The sequence below is a fragment of the Brachyistius frenatus genome, unplaced genomic scaffold (assembly GCF_029030835.1).
Source record: "Brachyistius frenatus isolate BFR_SWC_R1_liver_20210118 unplaced genomic scaffold, ASM2903083v1 Contig_120, whole genome shotgun sequence".
Lineage (NCBI taxonomy): Eukaryota > Metazoa > Chordata > Actinopteri > Embiotocidae > Brachyistius > Brachyistius frenatus.
The window spans coordinates 1,033,447-1,055,106 of record NW_027210719.1 but is presented as its reverse complement, the minus strand read 5'-3'; the positions used below and the strand labels follow the sequence as shown (position 1 = coordinate 1,055,106).

The 21,660-nt window shown below is 42.6% G+C and overlaps 1 protein-coding gene and 1 long non-coding RNA gene across 3 annotated transcripts; both read right to left on the bottom strand.

Annotated features, from left to right (window-relative positions):
• Window positions 1–1,913: 1,913 nt before the first annotated feature.
• LOC138629718 (uncharacterized) lies at window positions 1,914–4,236 on the bottom strand. The gene is made up of 2 exons (XR_011311569.1): window positions 3,915–4,236; window positions 1,914–3,853 (listed from the first exon to the last, which is right to left on the bottom strand). It is a non-coding gene; the product is annotated as an uncharacterized lncRNA (long non-coding RNA).
• Window positions 4,237–4,310: 74 nt separating this feature from the next.
• On the bottom strand, window positions 4,311–12,579 carry sik1 (salt-inducible kinase 1). Of its 2 annotated transcripts, none has more exons than XM_069713644.1 (13): window positions 12,292–12,579; window positions 11,352–11,772; window positions 8,559–8,622; window positions 8,295–8,456; window positions 7,639–7,763; window positions 7,418–7,541; window positions 7,096–7,316; window positions 6,554–6,703; window positions 6,353–6,463; window positions 6,011–6,236; window positions 5,660–5,914; window positions 5,342–5,531; window positions 4,311–4,827 (listed from the first exon to the last, which is right to left on the bottom strand). In XM_069713644.1, exons 2-13 carry the CDS (start codon window positions 11,724–11,726, stop codon window positions 4,317–4,319), a joined length of 2,514 nt encoding a protein of 837 aa, XP_069569745.1. In that variant the 5' UTR covers window positions 11,727–11,772; window positions 12,292–12,579; the 3' UTR covers window positions 4,311–4,316. The 2 variants fall into 2 exon arrangements, with proteins under 2 accessions (XP_069569745.1, XP_069569746.1); XM_069713645.1 differs by lacking the exon at window positions 12,292–12,579 and having other exon boundaries at window positions 11,352–11,468; window positions 11,574–12,285.
• Window positions 12,580–21,660: the final 9,081 nt, after the last annotated feature.

Below are 21,660 nucleotides of genomic sequence, written 5' to 3'. Positions count from 1 at the left end.
ACCCTTGAGCTGTGTACAAGAAGCAGAACAAAAGTCGCACACTGCGTCTCTCTTAACTCCGATCTTCTGCTTGTGTTGTGCAGCCCTCTAGCCCTCTTTTTTTTTTAAAATCAAAACACTTAATACTGTGTTTTCACCCCAATATCTCATGACTTGAGAAGTAAACCACAGAACAAAACACATTACGTCTGTTTTGGTTCACCGCTGTAAAAAAAAAAAAAAAAACCGTATCTGTGACTGAAGCCGACGGTGTTGTCCCAAAACTGCTGTTATGTCTGTTGTTGACAGTTAAATCTCGCTGAAGATGTGACATTACTACGTGTCATATGTGTCACGATGTATATTTTGTTGTTCCTTTAATCACGCCGTCCCAATACCATGTAAAACATGAAAGAATTCCCCATTTGGAATCATATCAATGCTTTAAGATCATTTTTATGTTTCATCTCCTTTATCAAAGATGCCGACCCAGAATGTGGAAAAGAAAAGGGAGACCTGTCAGTGCATTTTTGTCAATACTGGGTCATATTGATGTTTGAATTTTTGTTTTGTTTTACTATTTAAAGGGAACAAAGGGTTAGCTTTGACATTGCTGTTACTACGCTGGTAACCACGCTGGTAGTGGCCACTGTGAAGTCCTAGACAGTGAGGAAATAAATCCTTATACACAACAAGAGGTAAATCAGATCTTTACTTCTGATGCACAGAAATCTATTCGTAACATTTTTATTACAAGAGGCTTAAAAGCTGTTCAGGAAGTTGCAGTCCAAGTGCTAACTGAAAAGAAAAAATGAACAGTATGTCTACTTTTGTAATAAAAATCTCCTTTTTCCACTTTAGAAATCTGCAGTGTGACTTAATATAAATAAAGCGTTTCCATTTGATACTAATAAAACACACAAGTTCAGTACTTCAGATGAATTAATGTTACTAACAACTAATTTCAGGGAAATGTAAAGATTCACATTGCAGATCTTTTCTTGGACTTCCCGTGGTGAAGATGACTTCAATCCATGTGAACTCTAAAACCTCTGGGGACGATGACATCCGTTGACGTGAAAAAGCGCCCGTAAACACTGCGAGCTGCATTTCATACACGGGATACGTTGCAAATGGTCGTGCAGTGTTATTGAGAGCCTGTTGCAAGAAGCTTCTTCGTTAATACAAGGGACATGTCAGCAGCAGGCAGCGGCTGATGACTGATATGTTTGTGGCAGCCGGAGATCTCATGTATAGAGTTCCTTTCAGGCCCCACGAGCGGCTCCCCGACGGTCGCGTGTCAAATGTCAAGCCCGATGTCACACGTGTGAATGCTTGAGTCAGCGGAGTGAACCCAAACGGTGTAAAGTTGTACACGGAGCTCGCAGCAAATCAGCGCATTTCAGTCCTGCAGGAACACATAATAAGGAGTTCGACCGCTTTCTTATCTCTCTTATCTGAGCGGAGATAATGAACGAGCAGGGCGGGCGGAGGAGTGGAGCACAGCTCTGCTGGCTCACGGACCGTTTGGCTCTTCATTTTGCTATTGCGTCATTTGACTCCCACGTTTTTAAAAAAATTTTCCGTCAGACACCTGTCTGTTCTTAGGTTCATAAATAACCGGCCAGCGGGAGGGTCACCGGAGCATCGCAGCATTACCATAGTGTGCGAGTGCATCACCCGTGTGCCTCGTCATCTGTTCGATGAAGAGGATGAAGCATTATGAAGTGCGGAAATGAAGACTTTCAATATTTAATTCGAGTCTGTAATATCAGTATTGAAATGCTCAAGTCTGTATTGGCTCGGCGTTTTAGTGGGATTTCCAATTTTTATGGGAAAGTTGAGGTGTAAAAGAGTTGTTGAAGTCATGTCGACAGATATTAATATGATAGAGCAGTTAACATGCCAGTAAACATAAATTCAGGCACAGACAGTTTAGGAAGTGAACTTTATTTTAATAAATAGCCACATAAATAAACAATCTTTCTTAAACTAATGTCCTCTCTCCTTCCCTTCCTCTTTCTGTTCCTCCCCTACACACACACACACACACACACACACACACACACACACACACACACACACACACACACACACACACACACACACACACACACACACACACACAGATGTGTTCATGCTCACGCAGTCAAGTAACAAATCAGGAAAAAAAACAAACATGAAATACTTGTTATTATCCAAAATTTATCAAAAGTGTCATCTGACAGATTTGCATCAAGAGTCTTAGTGTTTCAATAGTTTTGTGACTTTTCTTTCATCATGAGAAACAAACAAACAAAAATCAGTAATAACAAATAGGAATAAAGTGCAAATCTCGCTTTCATTTAAACAGCAAGTTCAAAGGTCAAAGTAAAAATCAGAGGGGCGTCTGAGCGGATGGCCGGTCGCGGAGCTTCCTTCAGGGTAGCGACTGGAGGCGCAGAGCTCCGACCGATAGTTTGTTCAGTTAAAGGCACGAGTGTTGGAAGTGAGTGCAATAAACCGAGAAAATTGTTGGGCAGAAATATCAACACTGCATGTTTCCAAAGTCGAACTGGGTTTGGAAAAAAAAACAAAAAACAACACTGCTCCCTACAAGACGTTTCACAGATATGAGAACTAACTAAGCTTCTACTGTTGCACGCCTCGTGCAGCTTTTCTAACACGTCATCTGAACTGTCTGCACAAACACATCAGCTCATTGCAGGTCACCTGTTTTTAGACACTTCTGGGCATCTGGAGAACGTTTAGCTTCCTGCACAAAATGGTATTGCTCCGTTCTGACTTTTTTCTCTTTTTTTTTTTGTTCTTACTCTTTTTTTTTTTTTTTTTTTTTTTTAGAAAAGTACAAAAACACCACCGTGGTCCTGAAAGTAACAGCTAGGAACATCAACAATAGCATCAGAGTAGCATTTGAATTTGGTGGCAGCGGGAGTTTTTCTCACAGCGAAAGCTACGGAGATCATGTGAAAATGGCAGCTAACCACCATGCTACATCTTGAGACAGCATTCGAAGTGAAAAAGTCAGTAGTCTGTCTTTGATAGATCGCCCATCTATTGTGCTGTTTGCTCTTTGGTAAAACCCAAAATTCCTCCTCGCGGTAAAACAACTACAAGCACGCTGTGTGGAAGAAACAGCGTTTTGAAATGTCTCGAGTCTCTCCTCTACATCACTACGGTATCATGTCGCCGTGTTACGGAACAAGTACCTTTTCCAGTCAGCCAGCTAGCACGGCAAGGTCAAACGTATTGAAGGTTTTTACAAGCAGACAAAATAAACCTCAGGCAAAATGTACATGTGATTTGAACCAGTACGTGTAGTCTCGTCTTTCCATGTAAAAATATTGCACCGTTCCCACAGTCTTTGTACTGTCTTTCCTATGATAGTTGTTTTTTTGTTTTTTTTTACAGGTTTAGCTGAATTGTTGCCTGAGGAGGTAGTAAAAGCATCTAACAAGAAAGTACTTGTGAAATGAAGGGAACATGGACGTACAAGGTGCTACCCAGCTGACTGAAGTACCTGTTGTGCTTTACTCAATCAGCGAGACTCTATCTTCACTCAGTTTTGGCTGATGAGGGCGTAGCAGTCATTTTGTAGCTTGAGGTAAAAGCGACGTTTGCGTTATCATGAAAAGAACAACAACAAAAAATAATAATAATCACAGTTTCAATTGAAATCAACTCCTTCAGTGAATGTTTGTTAGCTTTAGGGCGCTATACTGCATGTTCATTGCACTGCTACAGATAAATGTCTCTTAAGAAAGGTGAACAAAGTGGGAAAATGAAAGAAGAAATAATTTTGGTCTTCCGTCCAGGCAAGTGAGAAACATGGAAAACGTGACGTTAAAAAAAAGAAAGCGGACAGTGAGACTTCCTGTTTAAAACAAAACAAAACAAAACAAAACAAAACAAAACAAAACAAAACAAAACAAAACAAAACAAAACAAAACAAAACAAAACAAAACTTAGACAGCATCAAAACATGTGAGAGATAAGTGTATCGGCTAACGTCAGCTCTCAGTTTATTCAAGTGAGTCCATCCGAGAGCTGGAGGAGAGTCTCTCAGTCTATTATTGCTCCTCTGGATGTCGAATTTAACGCCTCATTCAGAGTTTGGTTTATTGCTTAGTCTTTAGCTTATATGATATCAAAAACATACACACGTGTGGAAAGACGCTCACATGTGTACCTCTTGTTGTTAAATAAATAAAATGGTGTCTGCTTTTTCTTCTTCCTCCTCATGTCTGCTCTCTTTTCTTCCGGGCTCAGCATCGAGTCCTCTTTGGTCCGACCGTCTTCCACAGAGAGAACGATCGGCAGTCTCGACGGCTGGCTTTTTATTTCACCATCACACAGCTGCTGAGCTGCTGCTGTCCGGCCAGACCCAACTCCTGCATGTTCGGGTCTGTGCTGGAGGCCGATCCCATTCTCCACACCACCGGCTTGGACAGGATGGGGAAGGGGCTTTGTGTTGCAGACTGGAGCTGACGCTGGAGGCTGGTGTAGGGGTGAGGGTGGGGTTGATGGCTGATGTGCAGACGGGCCTCGAGAAGGTAGGTGGCGGAGGCCACGGGGGACAGAGAGGAGGAGTAGCAGGACGAGGAGGGCGAGGAGCAGCCGGAGGAGGAAGTCTCGAGGGGTTGCTGCCATGGGCCGTGCTGTAGAGAAGCTTGCTGAGGAGGCAGGGCGGACTGGGTGGGGGTATCGAACATGGAGGAGGAGGCAAACACGGTGGTAGGAGGAGGAGAGGGCGACTGTTGGTGTGCCAGAAAGAGCAGGGGATTCTGGGTAGGTCCTGTCGGAGCGGCTTTGACTTGAGACTGCGGTTGGTGTTGAATCTGCAGCATCCTGGAAAACAAAGACAGAAGGTCAGACTGTGTATCTACATCTGATGACCCTCAGACACAAACAGCACCACCTTAAACCCGCCCCAACCACCAACTGTGTGGTGTCCATGCTTCTTTGTTCACTGGGTTTTAACATGCTGTAAATATAATGATCATGTCTAGGTTTTGGAACTATAATTCCCGTGTGCTACGACTTAAACCTGGTTGTTTTTAGCCTGTATTTGTATAAAACACTCATGGATGTGCAGACAAATATCACTATCCTGAGGAAAATGTGAAAATGTTCTGCATTTGCAAGGGTCATTTATTTACAATGGACAAATTAGATAACGATATCCTCTGTTACACTTTATCTTTGAGTATGTGTCATGTCTGTTTCCTGATTTAACTGAATTATGACTCCCAAAAGGAGTACGATGTTTCACTCTTCTTCTACTCTCCCTCACAGTTTGAAAGCTCCTGGAACTTTTATGGACTTTAATAACAGTTTGCTTTAATGTAATAGTGTCTCTCACCTTTGCTGGTGCAGCACCTCCTCCAGCATGCTGCGGTGCTCCGAGAAGGCCGGCCCCAGTGACCCCCGGCTGCCGCGGTTACAGGAGGTCGGAGGAACAACCTGCCTCGTCAGGCCCTTGATCTTGTTTAATCCCAGAAGCCCTTTAGTGCGTGTGTTTTTCCTCAGCTGCTGTCGGAAAGCTTTGAGGCCTGCGGACAGGCATGGGAAAATGTTATATAATACTCCTTTGATCCTTTAATGCGATACAGTACATATGAGAAACATGAATACCAGATGAGATAAGTGATATATAGGAAGTGATTTCGTGCTCCTGTACCTTGTGTGAGGGAGGTGTCGGATGCTCTGCGGCCTTCCTGGAAGCTGGCAGCGGGCAGGCTGCCCTGGGCCTGGGGCAGGAGGTGGGAGGAGAGAGCCTGGGGAGCTCTGGCAGGCACCAGAGCTCCACTTTCGGCCCCCGAGGCCAGAAGTGTTGACATCTCACCCATAGCAGCTTGCAAAGTTGGGGCGGGACTGGATGAGGACTTCAGACAGCCGTCAGAGGAGGCGCCATCTGAGGGACTGACTACGATGCCTACAGAAACAGGACAGGTCAGGAATTCAGTTCTGTGTGGCTGAGAATATTAAGGTGAGCGTGTGTTTTCTAAACATGTGTTTATCGTACACGTACATGGAGGGTTGCACTGGTGGAAACGGGCAGAGACCTCAGCCAGAGTGTGTCTGCGGGAGGTGGTGGTGGGAGGGAGTAGGGGCACAAGAGTTTGTGTTGCCTCCTCCTCTTCCAGGTCTCTGGGCCGCACCTCCTCGCTGATGCTGGTCTCCAGCAGGCTGTTGGGTGAAATGGAGCGGTTCCAGAGCAATCTGTTCAGGCTGGCCTCCACTGGAAACACCACCCGCTGAAGCAGAAGGAGGCAGACAGTTAGCAGCTGACTGACAGCAGAGTAGGAGGCAGTACTTGGTCTCTTGGTAGACAAGCCGCTGAATGCTGTCGGGTTTTATTTGATAGGTTTACCTGGAACAATCCGCCCTGATCACACTCGACCTCCGAGTACACAGGTGGAGCGCTTTTGGCTGGAACAGAAAACGCTGTAGCTCTAAAACTGTTGGTGGACTCCATAATCACCTGGAAGAAGGCAAAAGGTGTTTTAGAAACTTCAGAAGAGGATTAGATGAAAGCTAGTTTGAGCTTGTTACACCCAGCTGTAGTGCTGACCTCTGGGGCGGTGGAGTCGGAGGTGCTCCTGGGTCTCTGGCTCCAGCTTCCACACTGGCGGCTGAGCTGCTGCGTGCGGTGCTCTCGCACTCTCTCCAGCAGCAGGTAGTAGATAGCAGAGAAGTGATTGTAGCTGCTGCTCTGCAGAGACTGAAGAAACAGACAGTAGATCAGCAATTAGACCACTTTATTTACTTTCTGTGACTCATGGTGCCAGTTTATATCCAGCTCTCCCTCTCATTCCTTAGCTCTTCACCTGCATGTACCTCTTTCAATGAAAGGCAAGTATAAGCACATATATCATCTTTTTGGTGATGACAGAGCGAGAAATTGCTTCTACTTTTAAAAACAGAAGACTAAATCTTCTAATTAGTGAGTGGTAAGCTTTTAAGCATGTGGGAATACATAGTGGATGCGACAGACATCAAGGAGGTGGCGGCCTTTTAATTTGAGGCCGACATGGCTGACTACCCTAAACCGCCCACCTCAAGTCCTAAAATTGTACATTTTACTTTATCAAACTTTAATTTTTGTTCAGTCACCTCGATGGTCCTCTGGCGGTCGATGCCCAGTGTGTTCATGATGCCAAGCACAGGTTCGCTGTAGTCGCCCAGGTTGGAGTTGTACTCTGTGAGGGAATGGCTGAGGGTCTGGTGGGCAGCTGTTGGGTCCGCCAGCATCCAGCGGTGCTGCTTGATCTGGGCCACGCTGATCCTCTTGGCCGGGTCGACCACCAGCATCTTACGGATGAGGTTTTCACAGTCTGGAGGACGTAAATCAATGAATGAGTCTCTGATTGTGGGCTTTACACGGAATTACTAATTAGAAGTAATCGTTGTGATTAGCTGGCAGGATAATCGATACCTTGAGACATGAAGAAAGGGATTCTGAATCGTCCCTCTGTGACTCTCTGTCTGAGTGCAGGAAGGCTGGGTCCGTCGAATGGAAGAGAGCCGCAGACGAGAACATAAAGCACCACACCGAGGCTCTGTGGAGAGCAAAAAGGTGAATGTCATCACTGTTTTTAAACTGTTAATGCTCACTCCTTCAATAATGCTGACTATATTTTCCTGCTATAAGCTTACCCAAATGTCCAGCTGAGGCCCCTCATACTCTTTCCCTTCAAACACTTCAGGGGCAGCATAAGGCGGGCTGCCACACCACGTAGACAGAGGCTCCCTGGCATTGTAGAAGTTTCCAAATCCAAAGTCTGCAAGACATCAAAGGAGGCAAGCAACAATTGTGTTATTCAAACTTGTTTATTTCACATCACAGCATGTGGCGCTCGGGCCATCGTAAAACTGATATATGACCGTCTGCAGAGTGTGATTCAATTTAACATCATGAGACAGGGATGGACATTTACAACCTAATGTGAACACGTCATCTCCCCCACAAAAGACTCGCTGTTGTTCACTGCTCTGAGAGTCGAGCTATAAACTTTATTTATGTAACCGAGTCTGTTTGTGTGCTAAATTAATTTCCTCTGTTTGATGTTAATTTTGATAAAAAAAGTAATTAATTAAAGAAAAGACAGCACATCAACAATTTAATTAGAATAGTGAACAAATCTAAAAGCAGCAAATACTTTCTTCTGCTATGAACTGAACAGAATACAGAAACAACAATGAGCTGCGGAGAGACGGATTCAAAGCAGTAAACACTCTGTCACATTGTACATCACTGTCCTGTCAGCAAACCAGTAACCATGGTGAGAGTAAACGGTTTGTGGGACACCTACCGGCTAGTTTGATATTCATGTTGGCATCCAGCAACAGGTTCTCGGTTTTTAGGTCACGGTGAACGATGTGGTGTCGGTGGCAGTAGTCCACCGCTGCGAGAATCTGCCAGAACTTCTTCCGAGCCTCATCTTCACTCATGCGGCCGTTTGAGGTCAGGTGGTCTGGAGGGAGGGAGGATATTTTAGCTCAGGTCCACATTTGACATGTAACCAGGATTCAGCCTGTGTGCCTGTGAAAGGACGGAATTTGAAGGCTGGACTCACCGAACATCTCTCCGTTCTTCGCGTACTCGGTCACGATGTACAGCATGTCTTTGGTCTCCATGACCTAAGAGACAGAAAGAGGGGGGAAATCAGTTGGAGCCATCTGGGTCATAGGCAGCTGGTGAGGACATCTAAGAGCAAAATCTGTTCCATGTCTTTCAGTGCAGCCTGCTCTGGGCATTTCTAAGCATGAGACATTTTCTAACGCCAAAATCCCCTTCATACTTCTCCATACTTGTTCTACTTATAAAAACACACCAACACCCTGGCTTTCCGTTTTGTGTCCTGTTGCATAAGAGAGCTGTCACCCACATGCATTTTAATCACGTCTCAAAACCCTCGTATGCACGTCAACACGAATCCGAAAGGGAAACACATAACATCCACACACAGACCAGCTGATCAAATTGGTTGGGAATGTTTTCCCAGAGGCCGCTTGGCAACGGATGCTAGTATTGAGTTTCAAGCTCCCCGTATCTGTTTATCTCCAAGAAACAGAGATGTGTTCCCGTGGGCCGTTCACACGGCCGTCTTGTTTCTCAAAAAAACGCAGCCGTGAGTGCACTTCACGGGACGGAAAGACGCAATTCCCGGTCTGTTCCCTGAGCTCACAGAAGACCTCCATTTACCAGGACAGGACATTTATTAGATCGTAGGTTCCAAAAAAACAGACACCGAGAGGCCGTAGCCTTCGGATCACAAGACGGTCTCATGCCACCATCCTTCCTTTGTACCGGAAGGAGGAAGAGAGGTGATGCAGTTGCTTACTATTGTCAAGTACCGACCATCTGACTAGCATCACCTCGGACAGCCCAAGGGCATGGAGGAAAAAAAAATCAAGGGTGCATCACATACAGGATGAAGACAGACAGAGGTCATCCACGTCAGACACCTCGCAGAGCGGCCGGGGGACAGTACAGTTTTACAGCTTATAATATCTCTGTCATTGTTTTCATGTCTAATTGAACAAATCTAAAATTGTAATCTAAGATCACATCAATTCCACTAAAACAATGAAGATATTCTGGTAACATTAAATATTTAAGTTTTCTTGGTAGGAAATGCTGTTAAGTGTGTGTTTTTTTTAATGATGCTCACTTTACTTCACTTCACTTCACTTTGTCTGAAAAACACAGGAAACATGATTTCCTTTAGGCTCCTTGAAGTCTGTGTATCTATTTTGTTGAAGGAGATTAAATTCATGTAAGATTGATTTCGGCTCATCATAATTTTGATATTTTAAATTATGTATCTTCCAGGTCTTTTTAATATTGTGTGAAAGCTGCAGTACACACACACACACACACACACACACACACACACACACACACACACACACACACACACACACACACACACACACACACACACACACACACACATTATATTGCTGCATTACTAATATTGAAATATAATATAATATAATATAGTATATTATATAATACAATATTGAGTCATTGGGCAAGAATTATATGTGATAATTCAATTTTTGGTTAGAAATCCAATCATTTGCTCTTAAAAACTAATTATAAAATTGTTAAAAATGTTCATCTGTTCATCCTAAAACTCAGGTTGGTATCTTGAAATTGTTTGTTTTGTCTGACCAATGTATTGTTCAATACATACAAATATTTAGTTTATGATATAGGACAAATGAATTAATGTAATATGACAGAATATTTGGTATTTTTACCAAAAAAAAAATAATAATTGTATGACTGTGGTCAAATTATTGTTTTAGCTTTAAATCGTACGTATATGAACTTCTGCATTTGAGGGGAAACATTGTTGGGGCTTCCCAGGAATAAAGTCATGCCGTTATTATTTTCAGTCCAGACACGATTTTACAGTAAAAGCTGCTCAGCCTTTTAAACTGGGATGTGACGTAATCCTCAAAAGTAGCAAAACAGTAAAGAACTAAACAAACAGCAGAAAAACTCGAGAGTATTAAACAATAAAATAGAAAGGGCATTGTGTGCTGGTTTGCGTAGGTGTGTGTGCTTGTTTCCAGACGCCTGACACGGTGCCTGTGAGGTCAGCTGAGTGGGAAAAAAGCGGATTCTTCCTACTAAGTCTTCAATTTGATTAGGAGTAAAGCAGTGATTTGCGGGGAAGCCTTCACGTGACACGCAGACACATTGCACTTGGCTCCAACAGGTGCTAATTGGGCTTAATGATCAGACCTGTGGATGCGTCCTCAACCAGCACTGTCGTCACTGCTCGGTTTCCCTTTTCTTTGTAATCACCTCTGCCGTTATATAACCCAAAACATCTCCGAAATGCATTGTTCCCAGCACCGAGTGGCACCAGGATCGTCCTTACGCTCCCTCTCACTCGCACAAGGAGGTCAAAAGGGATTGCACTAATACTGCCGTGCTGTACTTATGATTCAGACTATTCTGAGAATCAGCACCTCACACCAAGCTGCAACAAACCACTTACACAAGTGCATATCCCCTATTTCTGCTGCACATAATGGCCCTGCTGCAGTCGCACATGTGCAACACTGAGCCACGACGCTCTGCATTGTCACACTGTTGTTTTGGAAAATATAAAATGCGTCCCCACTTTGCAAAGCTTTCCACACCAGAGCATTTTACTCCCACATTCATGCATGCATTCGAACTGGCTCCCTGCACACGGAGCCATCACAGACCACGATACACTGCGTGTGTTCGGTGACTGTGAGGATGTAACGCAGGCTGAATAACACACGCCTGCACCAGCACCGCATTTTTGCACACGTACACGCAAACAGCAACACTGCAGAGAGATTAAATACGATGCACTCACCTGGTAGAGTTTAATGATATGGGGGTGGTTCAGCAGCTTCATTATCTGCACCTCTCTGTAAATCTTCTCCAAGTTGGATGGATTCAGCCTGGTCTTATCAATAATCTTTATGGCCACCTGAAAAAAATTAATTCCCCCCCAAAAAAATGTGTCAGTGTGTAAATAAAGAAAAATATGCATTCCTCGAATAACTGCATACAGATTAGGAGAAGAGCTGCATACCTGTGTTTTGGTGACTTTGTGTCTGGCCAGTTTCACCACTGCAAAGTTTCCTTTCCCCAGGGTGCGGATGATCTCGTAGAAGCCGACCTGCAGGGGCCTGCCCTGGGCAGGGCTGGACTGAGCTGGCCGGCTAGTCTCCGTCATGATCACCATGGTGCACCAGTGGAGTTACAGCGTTGGGATAAATTAAGGCAAATACCTGCAGACACAAACACAAGAGTGGCATATTGTATTTGTCGTTGCAGATTCCTTTTTTTTTTTTTGCAGATCAACTTGTAATGACCATTAAAACTGTCTCAACAATGGGAAACCTCTCTGGTGGCAGATGACGAGCGGGAGACGGAGGGTGAGTAAAGCTGCTGGCAATTCTCTTTTCAGTGATTTTGTCAAAATAAAATTATTTCAAATGTACAAATTCTATTTCCAAATAATAGACTTTAAAACAATTTAAACGGAATAAATACGTTTTTATTCTCGAGCCATAATTCAGTTTCAAAATGAAGCCACTTTTTTTTTTCTTTTTCAGTTGAAAGAATGTAATGGAACAGAAAGAAGAATTGAAAGTAAAAAAAAATAAAAAAAAATAAGAGGAAGCAGCATAACTAAAACTAAAAGATAAAAAGCTTTTTTTTTTTTTTTTTTTTCCTGGGTTGAAACATTTACAAAATGTACAGGAAAACAATGAAACGGAGAAAGGTGAGTTATTATCGAGTCTTACCTTACAAAGACATAAACCTCCTTCTCTCACAGTTCAGACAGCTCTCAGACGAAACGTAAACCATTCCACAACCACAGCTCCGGACCAGCGACACAGCAGCGGAGGGGAAAACCTGTGGAAAACACGCGCAAGGCAACTTTTTCCTCCCGTTTTTTTTTTTTTTTTTTTTTAAACAAGTCTCTCGGCCCGGGACGGACTGCGCTGCGGCCGGTGTGTGTGTGTGCGTGTGTCCGCCTGTGAGCTCCGCCGGAATGCAAAGAGAGCAAAGGGCTTCGGCACGGCACTCACACACGGGGAGGAGGAGGAGGAGGAGGGTGGGGGAACTCCTCCTCCACCTTCCCTCCCCTCCGCCACCATAACAAATTGATACCCACCTTATTAACGTCACACCCACGTCAGAGCTCCGAGCTGGGTGCAAGGCAAGGCCGGATCCGAGCGCAAGGCGCCGGTTGCCGGGCAACCGCGCGGCTCGGGCGCACGGTGACGCGAGTGCTGATGGTGGGGTTGCTTGGCGATGGGGACGGTGACGTCAGTCGCAGAGATGTGTCACCACGTGATGTTTCCCTCTGCAGGGCTCGTCGCCCGCGGGCTGCCTCGCATCTGACTGCGCGCACAGCGGCTGCGCGGTCAGCTGCAGCAGGAACAGAAAGAGAAAGCAACTAGTGACGGCCTCTTGCAGGGCTTCTGTTGTTTACTGAACAGTTTCTATTATGTTCTACTGCCCTCTGTTAGAATAAAAAGCCCTGCATTCAAAATCGTATTGAAGTAAACAGGTTATCAGCTAAATTTACATAAAATAGTAAAAGTAAAATATGCTAAAAGAAAAAAAGAATTAGTTAATGTCAAATCAATTAGTCTTTTTTCTAAATACTACTGCCGCCTACAGCCGCAGATATCAATCTACCCATAAATGTTTGTGGGCTTTTCGCTTTCTATTATTGATAAAGTCTGTGGTTATTAATAGATAAGAATCAAATTATGCAGGTAAAAAGCTGCGCTGTTTTTATGAACTTACTGTGGCTATTGTAGAAAAGTAGAAGAGTTTCTTGGCAGATAAAATACTATACTATAATAGCCGATGTACTTTTTAATTGTTTGGGAAACATCACTTCACATTGTCAGACCTTTAAACACCTTATAAATGATGCGTCCAAACCAGTAACTCTATGTGCTGCTGATTTTCAGTAATGAGAGGAGCTGTGTGTGACTTCCTGACTATTCTTCTCACCAACCTGCAGCTTAAAGCTGAGTAGGGATTTTTCTGTGGTTGTTTTTTTTTATTTTTTTGCCCGTCAAGATGAGGAAAAAAAAACAAAACCCAGTTCAGGTCATTAGTCTCAGAGAACACAGGGTATATCCACGGCAGCTTACTTCTGGTGTGTCTGTGTGTGTTTCTGCTGTTGCTGGGCAAACTGCCTCTAATTATCAAGCAGTCAAACTGAGTACACACTCGCATGATGTCCAGTGACAAAGTTACAAAGAGACGTCCGGACTTTTTATCGACAGACACCGTCAGGAGACCAGATAAGAGAACACAACTGGAACATGTTGGTGGACAAAGTTTTAACGCTGCATAGCGTGCACAAGTAAAAGTCTGAGTAAATACCAAATATCAAACATCAAACTCAGTTAAGACAGTTTCTGCTCTCCCACAGTCTGAAATGTTAAAGAAATGCAAATCACATGCAAAATGTCTCAACTGAAAGGTCACACAATAGTTCAATGCACACTTACAACAAAACCACACAGTCCCACTGCTCCTTAGCCCACTGCTTTCATAACCAAATGTCTCTACCTGGTGCCATGGTGCCTCATGCATGTCGCAGTTGCTGTGTTTCCTGAGTTTGAGCAAAACAGACACAGTCACATAAATTGTTTTTACCACAGTTGGTTTGCTGAAGCACAATGAGAGACTAGTTTTTCACTGATATGAGTGTTATCAAAAAGTCTCTATTTAATGTGAAGTTTTAGACTTAAAGTGAGGCACGAGTAGCAAATTCAAAATAACGGTACGATAAATTTACCTTAATTTCTTAATACATTCTGAAGTTATTGAGAGACGCATTAGGACGAGTCTTAAAATCAGCAAGCATACTCATTAAAATCATTTAGAGGGCATCTACAGTATCTAAGGTTCGCCAACATTATTTACTTGAAGCTGCTGATCATGACACATCAAGTAAGGTTGTATGTTGTCTGAACCAACAGACCTCTTTTAGAATAAGGTAGTTTTACTTCACTGTATTTAATGGCTTGAAAGTGTACTTCTTTTTTTTTTTTCCATTCCTCAGTGGTGGCAAAGCATTTATTTTTCATACATCTAAACTGTCTTGTTATTGCGGTATTCATTTCCTTTTATCTCTATCTGTTTCTATCATGTCAAATTTTTTGCTATTCCTCTCCTTATTTATACAGTATAATTAGGTAATTTATTGGATAGTTTATTTCACATATTATTCTAAGGACTTTATCAAAGAACCATATGTTTTTGCAGGTATTGTGTTTATGAAAATGTAATTATTATTCATTTTGCAATGAATCTTTTAGACCTTTTATGATTGTGAATCTTAGTTTGATAAATACGGGTCCAAATAAGGGATCAAGTCATTATAAACATCGGTTTTTCCAAACCCTAATATGCAGAAAATTAGATTTTTCTCCTATCAAAGAATCGGCCCAGTAGAGCAGAGAAATGTGTTGAATGGTAGCCAAACCACATTCAGCGCAAATCAGTCTCAGAGGCACGACTTCTCATTCCTGGAAACGACACGAGTGCTGTGCCCTCAGTGCATTAGCCTCGCTGTCTGTATCACACACACACACACACACACACACACACACACACACACACACACACACACACACACACACACACACACACACACACACTGCGTGGCTCCTTATGATACCAGTTGTTTGTTACAGTCCACACATGTTTTTTAATCTGTATATTTGTTTGTATTTTTGAGTATATCCATTGAGACTTATTGTTGCCATTGATGCTGCAAAAGTTCAAGGACTTCCTGTGTGTGCGGAAAAGAAAATATTGTAATTCCTCCCAACAGTCACGTGCAAAGCATTTGCAAGCACATACAAATATGAGCGGTTGAGCGGTGAATGTTTCGACTTTGTCGGGAATTATCAGTGTTTACTACAAACAGGTGACTATTCAGGCATGTTTCGCACCACAGTGTGCTGCCAAACAAAAGACCCACAAGTTGGTTTGGTCTGTTTTTCCTGTGTTTCTGATGCCGTTTAATCAGATGTGGGTATATAAAGGTCGACTCAAGGGGATATGTCAGCCTCTTTTATAATTTACTTAATCCTACTCAATACACCCTCTGTTTACCCACAGTAAACAGAGGGTGTATGACAGGATGTCATGAATCATGCCTTTGACCCATCGCCTCTCTGCTTGCAGTATGCTGAGGTATTTAGTTTGCATCCTCTCAATTGTACTCAGACTAACTGTTGTCTAAGTCACTGAAACGTGAGTAACAGCAGGACTGAAAGCTTCAAAGAGGATGAAAGAAATTATTTCTTCAAGGATCAAACATTCCATCTTGTCAATCTCCTTTAGTATGTCGAGCTATCAGATTGAAAACCTGTTTTTTAAAAAAATGTTTTTAAACGATATATGCCAAGGTCCTTCTTGACTTCAAGGTCAGGATCCCAAGACAGCAGAAAATCCTTTGATGGTGAGATGTGCGTCTGCAAAACAAGATTAAACTTGATGCTGAAGGAGAAAACTAACTTTGAGACACTGAAATATTACATGAGCTGCATCAAAACATCTGGCTGTCTTTGCTTTCCACAATTACTAATTTTAAATAAACCATCCCCTTAAAGACCTTCACCAGTGACTTTTGTGTCTCACATCACAACTCCAAGCGTCATGCTGTATGCTCTCAAAAAACATCTGTTAAACCAAAGTCAAAGAGTCACCCTGGTTCTCTGCTGAATCTTCAGTTATCTCCAGACTTTCTCTTTCTGGCTGCTTGTGCTTTTCTATCCTGGCAGCTTAAGTACAGAAACAGAGGAGAACAGATATAATTATACAGTAAAACAATCAACAACAATCAGTAGGTATAATTTAGATCAGGGTAGTTTTAGCCTGTTAGGTGCAGCTGCTTTAAAACCCACCATTTTTGACATCCCTTGTTAAAAACACAGAATAAAGTTAATAAATGACTTTACTTTCATTGCATTTTAATTGTCTGCCCTACTGCCTCCGGTAACAGTCTTTGTCTGTCCAGACTCATAATGTGTCTTAAGGACTTTTAAGGAATTTGGCCAATAAATCTGATTCTGATCTTAATACAGTTGTAGCCATCACAGTATGATGCTTCAAATGTGGATGTTGATGTCAAAAATATGCTTCACACCGATTTTCTGAATATACAAATATCTGTACAATCGCCACAGTTTCAAATGGACACCCAAGATTAGTGTCAATTTAGTATCTGACCAGATGTTAAATGTGGTCATGATCTCCCCTTCTGTTCCTGAGTTATGGTGTTGAAAATTGGTTTTGCAGAACATGATTGATGTCACAGTGATGTTGACCTTCGACCTTTTGCCTATAAAATGTCCTCATGTCATGATGTTATCCTCTTAGACATTTGTGTGAAGTTTTGTCATAATTAGCGTTTTAATTCTTGAGTGACTCCCTCCGGCCACGACCATTCCTGATGCGTGAAGAGGAGGAGAAAGGCAGCGAAAGAACAAAAGTAAATCAACTCACACTTTTATTCTGGGTACTACATATAAAGTCAGATCTACATTTAAATATTTGAATCTTAAACATACAAGTTGCTTAAAATATGTTGGTGTGACCTACTTCTATCTCCTACAAGGTCAGAGCCAAAGTATTATAGCTTACTGCAAAATTACAAATGGGCACAATGTTAAATGAAAACTGTGATTACACGCCTCATAGATTTAAATACATGGAGATGTTACAGCGAGGCAGCTTTGCTCTGCATGCTGGTGTCCTAATTGTTTGAAATTTCTCTCAGGTCACTCCCCTCCAGTGGCTCTCAATAGTTACCTCCTGCATCCATGTCAGATGTCTGACACAGATTTAAAAGCAACTGGCTTTCATAATCACCACTGAAACACTCTTCATCTTCCGCTCAACACATTAGAGAAAAACAACTCTTAGCAGCGAGAGCAGTTTGGTCTGCTGTGCTGTATGTCCTGCTTTGAATGTCAGTGTTTTGATGTCTTTGAGAACTGCAGTTCCTATTTTCGTGCTTCATTTTGTATTAATTGTGCCAGAATCCATGTATATATTGAGCTTGTTCTCACTGTAGGTCTGAGACACATGTGGGAACTCGCAATAATCTTCAAACATAGCTGTACGTACACACACGACAGACAAACATCCAGTGCTGATCTTCTGTTCACTGACCTCGACCCATGTGTTGGTTTATTTTGCTCCTTGATTTTTCAAACTTCCTCAGTCTGTGAAAAGCTGCTTTGTCTAATGATTTGGTGTTATTGTGTCTTGTGGAGCACAGGGGTTCCATTCTTCTTTGGTAATTAACGCTGGTCTCTCTACACTTGTTGACTTTGGCAGGCTGACGCTGTCCTCGTGAGCTTGTGCGTCAAGCTATCATCCAGGAGGTCCAGCACCAGCTCTCCTCAAACAAACAGTTTCAGTGATGAGAAGATCTCTCACTCACACACGCCCCCACACATAAGTACCCATTTCTCACATATTTTAGGGTTTGTGGTTTCAATCGAAACAGCTAAAAGCATAGAAATAATTTTTATCTGTGATGTTGAGTCATTCATTTCGGTATATATATCCATTTAAAAGAGCGTGGTCTTCGGTTTACACAGGAAAATCACACCATTTTTGACAGAATTAGGCTCCTTATTATAGGTTTGTGCACAGTATTTCCTGACAGGCTGTGATTTACCGTATAGAAAATACATTATGGTAATCAGCTGGATGCTTTCCAGGAGCAGCTCAGTGATATAGGGCCTGAGGGGGCCAGAAAGCTGGGAAATACTTGATTGACGTGAACGATTTTTCCAGCCTTTCTACAACAGGAGCATGCAACCTGTTGTAGAAATTCTCATTTTCTTGAATTTACACTCAAAACAAGTTGCTGGTTGCCAAGTATCTTTTTTTGATGATACTTATTGGCTCAGAAATCAGAAAGAGCAACTACCAGAACGAGGAATGGGGAAATGTCGCAATATGCTTTTAACAAAAAGCCAATGTTATGGCAAACTCATAAAACGAGTGAAAACAAATCACTGAGATGAGAGAAAGATTGACCATCATGCACATTTGACATCATTAAGAGGGCCAGTCAAACGTCAATTGGTGGAATACAAGGAAGCGATGGAAACCTGATATTTCTCTAGTTTCATGGAACTGTTTTCATACAGATCAGTGTTAACGATTCTAAAGATTATGCAAAATTGTTTTGGTCAGCTCAAATAATTGCGATTGGACAATTATGTGATTATATTATATACCTGAAGGCTTTATGGTTGCCTGGCAACATCAGCGTTAGTTCCCCAGGAAATCATTGCACCTGGGAAAAAAAAATTGCCTCGTTTTCAGTCTTTATGCTAAGCTAAAGCTAAATGGCTGCTGGAAGTCGTTTCAGATTTAGACCTGCAGCCGGCCTCATTTTTATTTCCAAAGTCCTAGAAAAAGCAGGTGCAAATCTAATCTATTTCCATAAGAATAGTTTGTATGATTGTTTAGTCGGGATTTAGAGTACATGTCGGGGCAGTCATGGGCAGTTGGTTGGCGGCTCTGCCAGGAGAGACTCTACGGTTCATCTGGGTGTGTATCAATACCGTAGCCATGCTGTTTGTCACGTCTACTGTTTGTCAGCCATAAATATATTTGTAAGCTCTGAATTTAGCCCAGTGATTGGCGGGGCCTTATGTTGTGTATACTGTTACTGCAGAGGAATGTGATCATGGATGACGTTGTTTTTCCACCAACGCTTATCAGTCTCTCACATGCTAACACAACCAGAAGTATCGTGTGAGTCAAAAAACTGGGGCCACAGTTAGAAACTTTAGTTTTGGTTCAGTGGCAGCAGCGCTGCAAAGTAAAGTTTGACCCTATTCTTAAAAACGGTCAACTTTTTCAATTTGTCAAACTATTGCAACTGGAACCACATAAAAGCAAATCATGACTTTTGTTTTATCTAAATTGATTGCTTTATTGTTTTGGGGGATTTAATTTCTATGTTGACTGAGCCTCTGTTTTGCCACAGGTTTGTTGATGCTTCCCCAGTTGTTTTTGCTAAACGGGAGATTCTCTAGTCAGTCACAATTATCTCTGACTTAGAGTTACAACTGACATGTTCTGAACAATATGATGCGAAAGCAGCGATTTATGTTTTTTGCGGCCTGCAGGCATTAAAGTAGGGAAAAGGGAAAAGTAAACTGATCTTTAACACCATTCTTCACTCTTGATAGCGTGTGGCTACACGAAAATCTGTTTTTTTGACGACTATTCATAACGACAACAAAAGCCTTTTCTGTTGAAGAATGCACAATCCATTGTATGAACAGCAGAGCTGCTGATAAAGTAAAGCTTTGGTGTCAGTTATCTCGAGATGTAAATACATGGCCCCTGTTTGTGTCTGCAGGCCATACAGAACCCTTATGAATGCTTGTGTGCGCAAAAGCCCCTCTGGAGACAGAGCCATGTGCGTCATACCACAGATCAGCCTATTATCCTGAGCTGAAGGTGGCAGGGAAGGGGATATGGGGTACCCAGAAATATGATAGTAAGCTTGGCAAGGAGACTGACGTTAATAGTTGATAAAGCGCAATGATAGGTAAAGTCAACGAATGGATGATATTCAAAAGAACAAGGGGAGGAGGTAAAAGAAAGCGTCCAACAAAGTCGTGGAGATGGCGTCGAGAAGAAAGGGTATAAAAACAGGGGGCGGCGAGGAAAACATCTGAAAGAGGTCAGCTCTGACTGTAGCAGGATGATGCACCTTTTGTAGTGATTTAGTGATGTAATGCTCTTATTCGCCTGCTCCAAAAACATGGAGTGAATGCATAAAAAAAAAAAAAGGAAAAAAAGACAGGGTCACTTATTTTTCTTTCTCTCACCACTTTATCCAGACACACATGTGGCATTTAAGTGCAGTACAGTAACACACACACACACACACACACACACACACACACACACACACACACACACACACACACACACACACACACACACACACACACACACACACACACACACACACACACACACACACACACACACACACACACACAAACACACAGACCGTCTAAAGTAACAGGGGATTTGCTGAATTGTGCTGCTCATGATGAAATGGATTTGTTATATGGGACAGTGGAAAATCAGTGGAAAGGCAGGACGTGATTAGAATCACGTATAAAACAAATAAACCCATCAAAGCTCCACCAGACTGCGGGATGTAGTAGAGGATGAGAGAATGAAACTGTGAGAGTGATCAGGATAGAAAACAACCTCATGGGAAACAAAAAAAATTGGGGCCCAACATGCTCATGTTGTTTATTATGTTCAATGTCCTTTTTAAGCATTTTAACCTTTAGTTGTACCAAATAGCACGACAGTCCATTTGAGAGTTGCTGAGACAATTAGCTGAAAATCACAAATATCAAACTTATAGTGTTTCCAAAGGAAAAATCACAAGGTCATCAAACTCAGCAGGGATCGTCCTCTGGGGACTATGAATGTCTTTGTTCAGATATTTCAGTCTGAACCGAAGTCCTGCTGCCAGCATGGCTAAAACATGTACACCACATGTACACCACATGTATACCACATGTATACCACGTGCTCGGTCATAGTTTGTTTACCGAGGAGAAGACTATCAACTATGATTTGGAAGTGGCATTGCAACAGTCCAGATGGAAAGAATGTTTCAAGTATTATCCCCCCAGGTGGTACTGCATCTTGTGCTACTGATCTTTTGCTGCATTTCCATATGGCCTCTCAGCTGGCCTTGAAAGCCGGATAACAGTCCTGACTTGCCAGAGGAAGGAGAAACCCATAACGTACTGAGGGGATCAGGGCAAAATCAGTTAATGGAGATTGTTGATGGCAGCAACCATCCAGTGCTGATTAGTGAGATTCAAAGGATGCATCATCATCTACTTGTCATCTTCATTTCTTCCACCTGACCTCCTTCATCGCTCAGAGCAGCTGTCAAGGACAAGGAGACGGGCAGAGAGAAAAACTTAATGTGTTTTTGATTCAGTGGTGGGGAGTTTGTCCGAAGTCTGCCAGAGAAAAGAACAGCTAAACAAGGATTAAGAGACCTAAGCTGGGTGAACGAGGGTGTCTGACCGGCAAAACTTACGCTGAGGACATCT

Coding starts and splice junctions, on each gene's coding strand:
- sik1 (XM_069713644.1), bottom strand. CDS start 11,726: ATGGTGATCATGACGGAGACTAGCCGGCCAGCTCAGTCCAGCCCTGCC. Junction 7,542..7,638: donor GGCCTCAGCTGGACATTTGG/GTAAGCTTATAG, acceptor TGCTCTCCACAG/AGCCTCGGTGTGGTGCTTTA. Junction 6,237..6,352: donor ATCAGGGCGGATTGTTCCAG/GTAAACCTATCA, acceptor CTTCTGCTTCAG/CGGGTGGTGTTTCCAGTGGA.